The 16236-nt window shown below is 37.3% G+C and overlaps 1 protein-coding gene across 1 annotated transcript in view; it reads left to right on the top strand.

Annotated features, from left to right (window-relative positions):
* TOP6BL (TOP6B like initiator of meiotic double strand breaks) overlaps positions 1 to 16236 on the top strand; it is a 126418-nt gene that overhangs the window by 17701 nt on the left and 92481 nt on the right. The window contains exon 3 of the mRNA XM_077115598.1: positions 9291 to 9344. Coding sequence (XP_076971713.1) covers positions 9291 to 9344 — 54 coding nt within the window. The remainder of the gene's footprint in view (positions 1 to 9290; positions 9345 to 16236) is intronic.

Genomic DNA, 16236 nt, shown 5'->3' with positions numbered 1-16236 from the left:
TCCCCTTCGGGAAATGGTGAGAATGGAGGACAATTCAACTTCCCCAAGTTGAATTCTTGATATCCTTACAAGCAGTGTGGACAACCAAAGCTATAGGCTGAGTCCCTAGTCTTGGGAGTTGTTCATATGAAATGTAACCCCACGGAGGGTGGGTCAAGCCTACTTAAAATTAGGCCTAAGAGTCACCTCCAAGAGAACCTCTTTTATTGCACAGATGTGGCCTCTCTCTCCAGCCAACACAACAAATAAACTCACCATGCTCCCCCTGTCTACGTGGGACACGACTTCCAGGGGTGTGGACCTTCCTGGCAACGTGGGGCAGAAATCCTGGAATGAACTGAGACTCAGCATCAAGGAATTGAGAAAACCTTCTTGACCAAAAGGGGGAAAAGTGAAATGAGACAAAATAAGTGTCAATGCCTGAGAGATTCCAAACAGAGTTGAGAGGTTATCCTGGAGGTTATTCTTATGCATTAAATAGATACCACTTTGTTAGTCAAGATATAGTGGAGAAGCTGGAGGGAACTGCCTGAAAATGTGGAGCTGTGTTCCAGTAGCCATGTTTCTTGAAGATGATTGTATAATGATATACTTTCACAATGTGACTGTGTGATTGTGAAAACCTTGTGTCTGATGCTCCTTTTATCTACCTTATCAACAGATGAGTAAAACATATGGAATAAAGATGAATGATAGGGGGAACAAATGTTAAAATAAATTTAGAGTGAAATGCTGGTGATCGGTGAGGGGGAGGGGTGTGGGGTATGGTGTGTGTGAATTTTTTTCTGTTTTCTTTTTATTTCTTTTTCTGAATAGATGCAAATGTTCCAAGAAATGATCATGATGTTGAATATGCAGCTATGTGATGATATTGTAAATTACTGATTATATATGTAGAACGGAAAGATAAAAAATTATGAATGTTTGTGTTTATTTGGTGCTTTTTTTGTATTTAAAAAAAATTAAAAAAAATTCCATGTACTTATGGTGTTCAACTAAACTGACCATATAAGTTAAACTAGAAAATGCACTACCTAAAATACAAATTTTGTGCTCAGTAAACATCTCTCCCTTTAATCTCTCACAGAAGTTAAAGTTTTAAAGTATGAATGATGTCATCCTTTACCCTGTATTCTGATATACCTTAGACCTATCCCGATCATCTTCATTCATATCTGTACTGTAAATATGATCACTTTTTCAACTTTTTAAACAGTTCCTATGTGGGGTACTGCTGACTTTCATAGCTTCAGATATCTAACTCTGAGTCTCAGGTGTCACATAAATACCTGAAGTATACCCATGTTATATACAAACCCCTCAGTATCTCAGAATTTAGAATTAACAGGTATACTTCCTGAATATATGTGACTGCCATAAGAGCTTACAATCTAGGGCCCTTTACAATAAGCCCCGATGTGGTGACCCATGCTGTCAATTTTATTTCAACAAGTTTTTATATTATAGCTAGTCCATATGGTTGAGGTATGATAATATTTTCTGTTCCTGACATTTCATTCAACACACAGTCCTTAAGGTTCGTTCACATAGTTGCATGCCTCACAACTTCATTTCTTCTTGTGGCCATTCAGTAGACCGTTGTATGTATGCACCATAGATCCCCCTTCCATTTCTCAGTTCACGTACCCTTAGACCACCCCCATTCATTGTGGATTGGGAACACTGCTCCCACAAACACCAGAATGCAAATGCCCATTCATGTCCTGAGATTTAGTTCCTCCAGGTACATGCTGAGCAACGGTTTTCAGGATCACATGGCAAATCAACCCCTAGCCTCCTTTGGAACCACCACACTGCCCTTCAAGGAGCTGCACCTCTCATTTTCCCTACCAACAGTGAATAAGTACAATTCTTTCTCCATATTTACTCTAGCACTTGTTTCTCGCTGTTCATTTTTAAAGTTTATTCACACATCATACAATCCAACTTAAGTATATAGACATGCCTTCACCACCATATTTTATCTGAAGACATTTACTTTCCTTCCATGAAGAGTCCATACCCTTTTCTCATTCCTCCCACCTGTTTTCATTTAGTTTTGGCATAATGCCTTTGTTACATTCAGTGGAAGCATAGTTCAATGTTTCTGTTGACTATAGACACCAGCTTACATTGATTATACCCTTTCCCATAAACCGTCTACTTTCAACACCCTGTAATATTGATATTCATTTTTTCTCCCTCATGCAGAAACGTTTTTATTTTAATTTGTACATTTAATCACAATCACTGCCTACTCTAGGTTTCCCTAAATTATACTCTCAATCTTTGTCCTCAACCTTTCCTTCGGTTTCATATGGGTCTCCAGCCCTTCTCCCTCTATCACACTCACATTTATTTTCATTCAGTGTACTTATATTATTGTGCTACAATCAGGCAGTATTGTGCTATCCATTTCTGAATTTTTACAGTCCTGTTGTACTATCTGTATTCCTTCAGCACCAATTGCCCAATCTCTACCCTATTTCTAACTCCTGATAACCTGTGTTCTTAACTTCAATTCTCCATGTTCACTCATTAATGTGAGCTCATATTAGTTAGACCATATAGTATTTGTCCCTTTGATTCTGGCTAATTTCACTTAGCATGATGTCCTCAAGTTTCATCCACACTGTTACATACTTCATGACTTTATTCTGTTTTATAGCTGTGTAACATTCCATCATATGTATAAGCCACAGTTTGTTTAGCCACTCATCTGTTGATGGATATTTGGGCTGTTTCCATGTCTTGGCAATCATACATAATGCTGCTGTAAACATTGGTATGCAAATGTCTGTTTGTGTCCTTGCCCTTATGTCCTCTAAATATATATCTAGCAGTGGGATTGCTGGATCATATAGCAATTCTATACTTAGCTTTCTGAGGAACCACAAACTGCCTTTCAGAGTGTTTGTACCATTTTACATTCCTACCAACAGTGGATAAGTGTGCCACTTTCTCCACATCCTTTCCAGCACTGGCTTTCTATTAAAAAAAAAAATGGCCATTTTAGTGGATGTAAGGTGATATGTCATTGTGGTTTTGATTTGTATTTCCCTAATAGCCAGTGAAGTTGAGCATCTTTTCATGTGCACTTTAGCTTCTTCTGAGAAGTGTCTGTTCACATATTTTGCCCATGTTCTAATTGGGTTGTTTGTCTTTTTGTTATTGAATTGAAGAATCTCTTTATATCTTCTGGATACTAAAGCTTTATCTGATATGTGGTTTCAATATTGTCTCCCGTTGTCTGGGCTGCCTTTTTACTTTCTCAACAAAGTTGTTTGATGCACAAAGGTGTTTAATTTTGAGGAGTTTCCATTTATCTGTTTCAATCTTCAATGCTCATGCTTTGAGTGTAAGGTTTAGGAAACCACCCCTTCATTTTTTTTTCTTTCTTTCTTTTTGGCATGGGCAGGCTCTGGGATTGAACCTGGGTCTCTGGCATGTCAGGTGAGAATTCTGCCCCTGAGCCACCATAGCACCACCCCACCCCTCATTTTTGAGGAAAATTTTATGGGATATAGAATTCCTGGTTGGCAGTTTTTCTCTTTTAGAATCTTAAGTATATTATGCCACTGCCTTTTTGCTTTCATGGTTTCTGCTGAGAAATCCACATATGTTCTTATTGGGCTTTCCTCATATGTGGTAGATTGGTATTCTCCTCCTGCTTTCAAAATTTTCTCTTTCTCTTTGACATGTAACAATCTGATTAGTAAGTGTCTTGGACAACGTCTATTTGGATCTGTTCTGTTTGGGGTATGCTGTACTTCTTGGATCTGTAATTTTTTTGTCTATCATAAGAGATGGGAAATTTTCAAAGATTATTTCCTCCATTAGTCTTTTCTGTCCTTTTCCTTTCTTTTCTCCTTCAAGGACACCCACAACATGTATATTCGTGTGCTTCATGTTGTCATTCCATTCCCTGAGAACTTGCTCATATTTTTCCATTCTTTTACCTGTATTTTATTTTCAGATGTCCAGTCCCCTAGTTCACTAATCCTTTCTTCTCCCTCTTCAAATCTAGTGTTGTAGGTTTCCTTTGTTTTTTTTGCATCTCTTCTATTGTGTCTTTCATTCCCATAAGTTCTGTGATTTGTTTTTTCAAACGTTCAAGTCTTCTTTTTGTTTGCCCAATGTTTTCTTCATATTCTCCCTCAACTCGTTGATTTGATTTTTGATGAGATTTTCCATGTCTGTTTGAACATCTGAATTAGTTGTTTCAACTCCTGTATCTCACTTGAGGTGTTGGTTTATTCGTTTGACTGGGCCATATCTTCGATTTTCCTAGTATGACTCATGTTTTTTGCTGGCATCTAAGCATTTGATTTCCTTAATTAGTTTATTCTGGAGGCTGTTTTCACTCTTTTACATAAGATTTTCTTGTTGGATAGCTTTGTTCTCTATCTGTTCTTTGACATTCAGTTCAACTTATTTTATACCTGTAGCCTAGGTTCTGTTTAACTGATCAGAATTTTTCATATCTTGTTGTTCTGTTTCTTGCCCTGCCTATATGGATCCTTTATTTTGGAGGGTGAGGGTCTCCTCAGATATTATAGACCCCAGTTACATTTTCCTATAACAAACAGGCCCCTGTCTCAAGAGGAAAGAATAGTCAGCATTGATTTTCCCTGAGGGTGAGAACCAGCAGGTTGACAGACTTTCCTATGAAGCCTCTAGACTCTGTGCTTTTCCTGTCCTTCCTAGCATGTGGCACTTGTCTGCCCACTGCAACCCATCAGTTTTCCAATCCCTGGGGCCTGAATTCCTTGAAGGAGGGATTTCACTTGAGCCATGCCCCACCTTTTTCTTGGAGAAGATACACCCTTTAGGGAATAACTTCTTTAACCTGACTAGTTACTTTGTCTCTCAGACAAGCTTAATCCCGCCCTTGCCTGGGACAGTGCAGGAATTTGAGAGGGTTTCTAGTTCTATTTAATGAACTCTTAAGGAGTAGAGCAAAAATAAAATAAAAAAAAAGCCTTTTCAGAGCTGGACCCCTGCTCCTCGGGTTTGTCAATCTAGAGCTTATGTTGGTACATGGCTGTATGTATCTCTAGGCTCTAGTTGCCCCCCACCCCTTTGGGTCCAACCATTTTGCAGTATTTTGTGCTGTCTGGCTCAAAAATCATGTATTTTTCCCCCAATCAGTCCCACCCCCTCTCTGCTGGGACAAAAACTCCTCTAACTTTATTGCTTATTCCAGGTTTATCTGTGCTGGGGACCTATTTTGAGTAGTCAAAATTTGTTAAATCATTCTCCAATTGGAGCTTGGTTGAGCTAAATCCTTGCTGCTAGTAAAGTCTGTTTCCTTTTCCCTCAGGGAACCAGCCTGCCATGCCCATGGGGGAGGGTGCTGGCCTTTGCAGCTTGGGGGACTTAAAGTTCTATGTGGGGTCTCCACTGTTCTACCTAATCCAGACTGGTGTATGCTGTGTGTCTGGTCACTGATGTTCCTCCAGCAGTTGTTCTGTGATGTTCCTGGCTGTTTACTAGTTGCTCTGGAGGATGAACTAAATTCCACACCTCACTAAGCTACTGTTTGCTCCTTGACTATTGTATTCTAACTTCAGGTATTACTATTAAGTAGTCTAGTCTTTCTGATTCTTGATCTTTTGTGTATGATCCTCCCTCACCCTGGAAGTTTGTGGAATATTTTCTTTAACCTTGTATTAGTTAGGTAAGTAATGCTAGGTGCTATAACAAATAAACCTCCAAATCTCAGTGGCTCAACACACACACAATGTTTATTTCTCTGCCATTTCACAGTGAGATTTGTGTTTATGTGTCAGAGGATATTTCACTTCCTGTGGGACCCATGCCGCTTTTATTCTCCTCTAGATCCTCTAAGATCCATTCTCCTCTAGGTCTTCTAAGATCTCTCCATTCAGCTAAGGATAAGGAAAATAAGCAAATCTTGTAAGCAGGAGGTTTTTATGGGGTAGGTGTGGAAACTGTGTATATCACTTCCACTCCCATTCTGTTGGCCAGAAATAAGTGTGATTGCCACAGTTGCTTTGTAGTTGCAAGGGAGGCTGGATAATGTAGTCTATTTGTCTGCTCAGGAAGCAGAGGAGACCATGGATATTTATGACCACCAGCAGTCTCTACCAAAATTCTCATAGTTTCTGAAAATTCAGCGTTGTGCCTTGATATGGGTGTGTTTTCATCTATTGTGTTGAACACATAATGGACCTTTTTAATTTGGGCATTCATGACCTTTAGTTCTAGAAGATTTTCCCTTGCATTATAATCTGTTTTCTGTTTTTGGAACTTCTAGCATTTTGACATTAGGCCTCCTAGACAGGTCCTTTTGGAAAAACAAACAAAAAAACAAAAATCCTTTCCTGTCTTATTTTTCATTTCTTCTAATTTCTGGGAAATTTCCTCATTTTTCTTCAAGCCTTTCTATGAAGGTTTTCATTTATCTTATCACAGCCTATTTCCAAGAGCTTCTTCCCCATTCCTCTCTTAATGTTCCCTTTTTATAGCATCCTGCCTTTCTGTTTCATGGTTACAGTATCTTCTCTTATCTTTCTGAGCACATTAAAGATTATTTTTGAAGTTTTTCTTTTCTCTGCCTAGTTCCTGTTTTCACTGTATTGCTTTTTTTCTGTTTGGTTTAATTTCTGTTTCCATGTTAGATGTTTTCTTCAGATATCTTAAAATTTTGGTTAACTTCTCATTTTTAAGAGTTCAAGATTAAAAAGCTGATTGGAAACCAAGTGTCATAGAATGGTGATCTGACTGGGATTTTTGTTGGGGAGACTTCCTTTCCCTTCAGTATTAGTATCTTTGGGTCCTTGCTGTTAGGATGACCAGATCTTTCAGTCTCTTACCAGGTCTATAAAGCTAGGATGCCAGCATTCTGGAAGTGAGGGGAAAGATGTCTGTTGAGTATGTCAGCATTCAGTGTTTATTGTTCACTTAATCCACTTGTTTTTAGTGCGACTTTGAGTCTCATCGCAAAAACCTACACCGTTTCAAGAAAATAACCTCCCCTCCACCTGAAGTTAGGGATAGCCAGTTCATATAATGACAAGTGGGGTCGAATGTCCAGAGCTCTACTTCTTGAATTCATTTTTTTTAACCACCCTCTTTATATTAGTTCCCATCCCTCCTTCCAAAGGCCATTCTTGAGCCTTATGTGAATGTTGCTATATTATTTGGGTTGTTTACTAGCTTTCCACTTTTCTGGCTTATAATTCATTTTCCCAGGTCTTCTAAATCCTTTTTTATTAGTCCTTCTGCTTTTCAGTTTCTAGGATTTTACTGCAATGATCTTTGTCTCTTCTTCTCTAAGGGGTTTATGCCTTAAAATATCAATTTACTGTTGTTTTACTGAGGTTTCAGGGAGTGAAAATAGTTGTGTGTTCAATCTGCCATCTTCACCCGAAAGTGTAAAGTGATGTGTTTTAAATTTGATCTGAAATCTCAGATGATGAAGAACCAGCAAAATGTATTATTGGAATGATCTGTCTATGAAAACTGAGAGACGGCCATATAATTTTTCCATCAGTAATTTTTGAAGGCTTAAACAAATATGATTATTTAATTCAGTGTTTCCCAGAGTGTATGTTAGAGGATGTTTATGGATAATGAGAAAGGAGTTATGTAGTCATTTAAGTTAGGGAAATGCTGGTTAAATTCAAATGAGTTTGTTCTCTGTAGACTTTCTCAGAATCTTTAATATGCCAGTGTGTGGACTATTAATCTTTAAAAATGGGCCTTTACTAAAACATATGTGACTTCACTTTTTTTTTCTCAATTAAGATCTCTGTTCTGGAGAGCACATTTTGGAGAAATGCTGTTTCTTTAAAAATCTGTTCTTCTATAGATAGATCGCTACTATCATCTTCGCATCTGAAAGATAGCACTTTATTACTTTAGTAGAGAAAGATCAGAAGCATAACTGAAAGTTGGAGGATTGGAAGGGCTGCGACACAGCTGGAGTGATTACTTCCCCTGAGCACCTTCACTAAAAGTTACCTGTTTTCAACAATTATTCATATGATACTTGATAAAACTAAGTTGAAAGAGCATTAGAAGAAACAGTGTGAAATATGTAATTGAGAAACATCACAGACACTTAGTGAGACATAGAGGTTTTGCTTTTTTTTTTAATTTAATCTTCTAGCTTTACACTAATCAAACTGGTTCAGGTCTGCCACCAACCACTGTCCTGTTCTAATGGCCCACCCTCCTTTATGTTAGAACCAATGTTTGCCTCTGAGGAACACCAAGCAAAAAAAGATGGCAGTCCTTTGTTAAATTTCTGTGCTACTTGAGCTCAGAACTTTTACAGTATGATTCATTTCTTCAGAATCATTAAAAACTCAGGAGATCTAGAGCTGTGATAGCCAGTCAAATTTTTTGTGATGATGGAAATATTCTGAATATGGGCTGTTCAGTACAGTACCATTAGGTACAAATGGCTACTGAGCACTTGAAATGTGGCTAGTGTGACTGAGGGGTAGAATTTACAATTTAATTTAATTATAATACTTTTAAATTTGAATAGCTGCATGTAGCTAGTGGCCACCTTATCGGGCAGCACATATTTAGTGTTACTTCTTACTCTAAATTCAGTGATTCTCAACCTTTTTTGCCCTGCTCCACACATCCAAAGGATAGGCACATTCCCATTGGTTCCTAATACAGTGATTCTTAAATTCTTAACTGTGGGGTCATAAGCAATTTAGAAAAAAGCCCTCAGATGTTTCTGATCTTTCCCCCTGCTTCCTCCTTAACCCTCCTTCCTTCTGTCTCCCCACATAATTACTGCTCTAAATGTTTGAATGTTCAGATTTAGCATTCTAGGTACAAAGAATTCTTACCCAATAGTCTAGTAAAGTACTTTCCACTTAAGAGTAAAGTTGGTTACAAGAAGGGCCAAAATTTTAATCAAATCTTATACGGGAATATGGATAATTGGCATGATATACTCTGGTTACTGACTGCAATTTGTATAGTCTTCCTGTAATTATTTTCTATCAGGTATACAAAGAGGCAGTCCTGGCACTGAATATAGATGAAGAGGCTAGCTATTTGGTTATTATCTCCAAGAAGGTATTCTGCCCCCAAACAGTTATTATATCCTCATAGTATCTCTTTGGTGCTTTTTAAATGTTTTTACTGAACTTACCTTTTTTATGTTCTGTATTTATAGGCAATATTTTCAGGCTTATAAATATTAATTGTTTAAGTAAAATCAATATAATTGATTTAAATAAAATCAATTTAATTATTTAACTTGTGATATTTCCTTCTTTGTATTCTGTTTCTTACAGTTATTTCTGCAGGAAGCATTTGTGGTGGCTTAGTCCTTAAGAAGTTCCTAAAAGGTAAAGAACTACTTAACTTCTATGAGACTAAATCTCTGCCTGTCAATGAACTTGGTATGTTCTGAAACAAATCTATACTGAAAGATAGGGTTGCCAGATTTAGCAACTAAAAATACAGTATACCCAGTTAAATTTTAATTTCACTTAAACAATGAAATTTTACTATGTAAGTATGTCCCATGCAATATTTTATCCTGTGTTGTATCTGAGAGATGATCTGTAGTATAGCTCTGTTTTATCTCTAAGATAGTTCTGTCTTATGTATAAATACAGGAATGGACAAGATACCTAAGACATTGTTGCCTCTCTGAATATTCTCTATACTAACTTAAATGTAAAATAAAATTTTTAGTCGGGTACTTTCTTTGCATCCACTTCAAAGGAATAATGTTTGGAAGATGCTTTTACTATAAAATGATTTGGCTAGAATTAGTTACTACTTTCTATATTATATGTCAGAGTTGGTGTGGTTTAGGATCTTTTGGTAACCTTGGTTTTAAGAACTCTTTAACTTGAGATTTCTTGGCAAACTGAGTGAAATACATTTACTTTAAGGAGACTAAAATGATATGAGACTGTTGTGCTTTCATTTTTATTTCTATGATTCTGTGGTTCATAAATATCCAGTGGGTCTGTCTTTTCCTAATGAGTGGTTAATTTACAAATTTTGCAGAATAATTTTTTTCAATCTACTAAATTTATTTTAACATTTGTTCCCCTATTATTTATTTATTTTTAATCCATATGTTTTACTTATATTTCCATAAGGTAGATAAAAGAAGCATCAGACACAAGGTTTTCACAATCACACAGTCACATTGCGAAAGCTGTATCATTATACAATCGCCTTCAAGAAACATGGCTACTGGAACACAGCTCTACATTTTCAGGCAGTTCCTTCCAGTCTCTCTGTTATGCCTTAACTAAAAAGGTTGTATCTATTTAATGCATAAGAATAACCTCCAGGATAACTTCTCAACTCTGTTTGGAATCTCTCAGCTACTGACATTTTATTTTGTCTCATTTCGCTCTTCCCCCTTTAGGTTGAGAAAGTTTTATCAATCCCTTGGTGCTGAGTCCCAGCTCGTTCTAAGATTTCTGTCCCACGTTGCCAGGAAGGCCCACACCCCTGGGAGTCATGTCCCATGTAGAGAGGGAGGGGGGCAGTGAGTTTGCTTGTCGTGTTGGCTGAGAGAAAGAGGCCGCATCTGAGTAACAAAAGAGGTTCTCTTGGGGGTGACTCTCAGGTCCAATTTAAGTAGGCTTAGCCTATCCTTTGTGGAGTTAAGTTTCATATGAACAAACCCCAAGATTGGGGGCTTAGCCTATTGCTTTAGTTGTCCCCACTGCTTGTGAGAATATCAAGAATTCTCCACTTGGGAAAGTTGAATTTTCCCCCTTTCTCGTGATTCCGCCAAGGGGACTTTGCAAATACTTTTTTTTATTCCCTGTTCAAATCCTCCTGGGATTTGCTGAGGCATCAGGCTGGACAAACCTACAAAATCTCATGCCCTACTCAGGGTTCCATATACTTATGGTGTTCAATTAAGCTGTCCACATAAGTTATATTAGGAAATGCACTAGTCAAAATATAAATTTTGTACCAAATAAACATTTTTTGCTTTAATCTCACACATAAGCTAAAGTTTTAAAATATTAATTACCATCAATTTTCAACACCCTGCATTATTGTCATTCCTTTGTTCTTCCTCATTTTTAAATTTGCACATTTAGTCGCTATCATTATACACTCTAGGCATTCCTAGATTACACCGTCTCGGTCTTTATCATCTATCTTTCCTTCTGATTTCATGTGTGCCCCCAGGCCTCCTCCCTCTATCATTCTCACACTCACTTCATTCAGTGTTCTAACATTATTATATTACAGTTAGGTAGTATTGTGCTATCCATTTCTGAATTTTTACAGTCAGTCCCTGTGCCACTTTGAAAGAATGTATGTCCCCTAGAAAAGACATGTTTTAATCTAAATCCCATTTCATAAAGGCAGAATAATCCCTATTCAATATGTTTAAATCTATAATCAGATCATTTCCTTGGAGGTGTGATTTAATCAAGAGTGGTTGTTAAACTGGATTAGGTGACAACATGTCTCCACCCATTTGGGTGGTCTTGAGAAGTTTCTGGAGTCCTATAAAAGAGGAAACATTTTGGAGAATGGAGTTTCAGAGAGAGCAGAGAATGCTGCAGCACCACGAAGCAGAGAGTCCACTATCCAGCGACCTTTGGAGATGAAGAAGGGAAACGTCTGCTGTGGAGCTTCATGAAACCAGAAGCCAGGAGAGAAAGCTAACAGATGATGCCGTGTCCGCCGTGTGCCCTTCCAGATGAGAGAGAAGCCTGACTGTGTTCACTATGTGCCTTCTCACATGAGAGAGAAGCCCTGAACTTCATTGGCCTTCTTGGATCAAGGTATCTTTCCCTGAATGCCTTAGATTGGACATTTCTATAGACTTGTTGTAATTGGGACATTTTCTCGGCCTTAGAACTGTAAACTAGCAACTTATTAAACCCCCCCCCCCCCCTTTTTAAAGCCATTCTGTTTCTGGTATATTGCATTCAGGCAGCTAGCAAACTAAAACAGTCCCGTTGCACAGTCTATATCCCTTCAGTTCCAATTATTCAAATCTATCCTATTTCTGTCTGCTGATTGTCTCTGTTCTTAACTGAAATTCTCCAAGTTCTTTCATTAATGTTAGTTCATATCAGTGAGACCATACAGTATTTGACCTTTTGTTTCTGGCTAATCTCACTGAGCATAATGTCATTCCATGTTGTTAAATACTTCATAACTTCATTCTGTCTTACAGGTGCATAATATTCCATTGTATGTATACACCACAGCTTGTTTAGCCACTTGTATGTGATGGAAATTTGGGCTGTTTCCATTGCTTGGCAATTGTAAATAATGCTGCTATAAACATTGGTGTGCAAATGTCTATTTGTACCCTTGCCCACGTGTCCTCTAAGCAGATGCTGTTCTAGTTTGCTGGCTGCTGGAATGCAATATACCAGAAATGGAATGACTTTTAAAAAGAGGAATTTAATAAGTTGCTAGTTTACAGTTCTAAGGCTGAGAAAATGTCCCAATTAAAACAAGTTGATAGAAATGTCCAATCTAAGGCATCCAGGGAAAGATACCTTGATTCAAGAAGGCCAATGAAGTTCAGGGCTTCTCTCTCATGTGAGAAGGCACATAGTGAATATAGTCAGGGCTTCTCTCTCATCTGGAAGGGCACATGGTGAACACGGCATCATCTGCTAGCTTTCTCTCCTGGCTTCTGGTTCCATGAAGCTCCATGGGAGACGTTTCCCTTTGTCATCTCCAAAGGTCGCTGGATAGTGGACTCTCTGTTTCGTGGTGCTGCAGCATTCTCTATTCTCTCTGAATCTTCATTCTCCAAAATGTTTCTTCTTTTATAGGACTCCAGAAACTTCTCAAGACCCACCCACATGGGTGGAGACATATCATACCTAATCCAGTTTAACAACCACTCTTGATTAAATTACATCTCCAGGGAGATGATCTGATTACAGATTCAAACATACAGTATTGAATAGGGATTATTCTGCCTTTACGAAATGGGATTTTGATTAAAAGTGGCTTTTCAAGGGGACATACATCCTTTCAAACCAGCACAGATATTTAGCAATGGTATTGCTGGTTCATATGGCAATTTTATACTTAGCTTTCTGGGGATACACCACACTGCCTTCCACAGTGGTACCATTTTACATTCCCAATAACAGTGGATAAGTGTGACTCTTTCTCCACATCCTCTTCAGCACTTGTTATTTTCTGTTTTATTGATAATGGCCATTTTGGTGGGTGTGAGATGATATCTCATTGTGGTTTTGATTTGCATTTCCCTAATAGCCAGTGAAGTTGAGCATGTTTTCATGTGCCTTTTGACCATTTGTATTTCCTCTTCTGAGACATGTCTGTTCATGTCTTTTGTACATTTTGTAATTGGGTTGTTTGTCTTTTTGTTGTTTTGTTGGACAATCTTTAAATATTCTGGATACTAGTCTCTTGTCTGATATATCATTTCCAAATATTGTCTCCCATTGTGTAGGCTGTCTTTTTACTTTCTTGACAAAGTTCTTTGATGTACAAAAGTGTTTGATTTTGAGAAGTCCCCACATCTATTTCTTTCTTTGATGCTCATGCTTTGGGTGTAAGATCTAGGAAACTTCCCCCTATTATAAGATTTATGATATTTCCCTACATTTTCTTCTAGAAGTTTTGTGGTCTCAGATCTAATGTTTAAATCTTTGACCCATTTTGAATTAATTTTTGTATAGGGTGTGACATATGGATCCTCTTTCATTCTTTTCCATGTGGATATCCAGTTCTCTAGGCACCATTTATTGAAGAGACTGTTCTGTCCCAGGTGAGTTGGCTTGACTGCCTTATCAAAGGTCAATTGTCCATAGATGAGAGGATCTATATCTGAACACTCTATTCGATTCCATTGGTCAGTATAACCATCTTTATGGCAGTATCATGCTGTTTTGCCCACTGTAGCTTCCTAACATGCCTTAAAGTCAGGTAGTGTGAGACCTCCGACTTCATTTTTCTTTCTCAGGATATTTTGAGCTATTTGGCGTATCCTGCCCTTACAGATAAATTTGGTTATTGGTTTTTCTATTTCTGAAAAGTAAGTTTTGGGGATTTTAATTGGTATTGCATTGACTCTATGAATCAATTTAGGCAGAATTGACATCTTAACTATATTTAGTCTTCCAATCCATGAACACAGTATGCCCTTCCATTTATTTAGGACTTCTGTGTTTTCTTTTAGCAATTTCTTGTAGTTTTTTTTTCTGTATGTCTTTTGTATCCTTAGTTAAATTTGTTCCTAAATATTTTATTCTTTTGATTGCAATTGTAAATGGATTTTTTTCTTGATTTCTCCCTCAGATTGTTCATTATTAGTGTATAGAAACACTACAGATTTTTGAGTGTTGATCTTGTTACCTGCCACTTTGCTGTACTCATTTATTAGCTCTAGTAGTTTTGCTGTGGATATTTGGGATTTTCAACATATAGTATAATCATCTAGAAACAGTGAGAGTTTTACTTCTTCCTTTCCAATTTTGATGTCCTGCATTTCTTTTTCTTGTCTAATTGCTCTGGCTAGAACTTCCAACACAATGTTGAATAACAGTGGTGATAGTAGACATCCTTGTCTTGTTCCTGATCTTAGGGGGAAAGTTTTCAGTTTTTCCCCATTGAGGATGATGTTAGCTGTGGGTTTTTCATATATTCCCTTTATCATGTTGAGGAAGTTCCCTTCTATTCCTATCCTTTGAAGTGTTTTCATCAAAATTCGACAAATTTTGAATTTTGTCAGATGCCTTTTCTGCATCAATTGAGATGATCATGTGGGTTTTTTTGCTTTGATTTGTTGATATGGTATATTACATTAATTGATTTTCTTATGTTGAACCATCCTTGCATACCTGGGATGAATCCTACTTGGTCATGGTGTACAATTCTTTCAGTGTGCTGCTGGATTCGATTTGCAAGAATTTTGTTGAGGATTTTTGTGTCTGTATTCATTTCTTTTCTTGTATCTTTGTCTGGCTTTGGTAAGAGGGTGATGTTGGCTTCATAGAATGAGTTAAGTAGCTTTCCCTTCTCTGTAAGTTTTTTGATGAGTTTGAGCAAGATTCGCACTAGTTCTTTCTTGAATGTTTGTTAGAATTCACATGTGAAGTCATCTAGTCCTGGACTTTACTTTTGGGGGAGCTTTTTAATGATTAATTCAATTTCTTTACTTGTGATTGGTTTTTTGAGATCGTCTATTTCTTCTTGAGTCAGTGTTGGTTGTTTATGCCTTTCTAGGAAATTGTCCATTTCATCAACATTGTATAGTTTATTAGCAAAGAGTTGTTCATAGTATCCTGTCATTACCTCCTTTATTTCTGCAGGGTCAGTGGTTATATCTCCTCTTCCTTTTCTGATTTTATTTATTTGCATCCTCTCTCTTCTTTTGCCAACCTCGCTAAGGGTCCATCAATCTTATTGATTTTCTCATGCAACCAACTTCTGGTTTTGTTGATTTTCTCAATTGTTTTCATGTTCTCAATTTCATTTATTTCTGCTCTAATCTTCATTATTTCTTTCCTTTCACTTGATTTGGGGTTAGTTTGCTTTTCTTTCTCTAGTTCCTCCAAGTGGACAGTTAATTCCTCAATTTTTGCCCTTTCTTCTTTTTTGATATAGGCATTTAGAACAATAAATTTCCCTCTTAGCACTGCCTTTGCTGCATCCCATAAGTTTTGATATATTGTGTTTTCATTTTATTTTGCTTCGAGATATTTACTGATTCCTCTTGTAATTTCTTCCTTGACCCACTGGTTGTTTAAGAGCGTGTTGTTGAGCCTCCCTACATTTGTGAATTTTCTGGCCCTCTGCCTGTTATTGATTTCCAGCTTCATTCCCTTATGATCTGAGGAAGTATTTTACATGATTTCAATCTTTTTAAATTTACTGAGACTTGCTTTGTGACGCAGCATATGGTCTATCTTTGAGAATGATCCATGAGCATTGAGAAAAAGGGTATCGTGCTGTTGTGGGGTGTAATGTTCTGTAACTGTCTGATAAGTCTAGTTTCTTTATTGTATTATTCAAATTCTCTGTTTCTTTATTGATCCTCTGTCTAGATGTTCTGTCCATTGATGAGAGTGGGGAATTGAAATCTCCAACTATTATGGTTGATGTGTCTATTTCTCTTTTCAGTGTTTGCCTCATGTGTTTTGGAACATTCTGGCTTGGTTCATAAATATTTATGATTGTTATGTCTTCGTGCTGAATTGTTCCTTTTATTAATATGTAGTGTCTTTCTCTGTCTCTTTTAACTGTTTT

Source organism: Tamandua tetradactyla, chromosome 9 (assembly GCF_023851605.1).
Source record: "Tamandua tetradactyla isolate mTamTet1 chromosome 9, mTamTet1.pri, whole genome shotgun sequence".
Lineage (NCBI taxonomy): Eukaryota > Metazoa > Chordata > Mammalia > Pilosa > Myrmecophagidae > Tamandua > Tamandua tetradactyla.
This window is presented reverse-complemented; position numbering and strand designations above follow the sequence as displayed.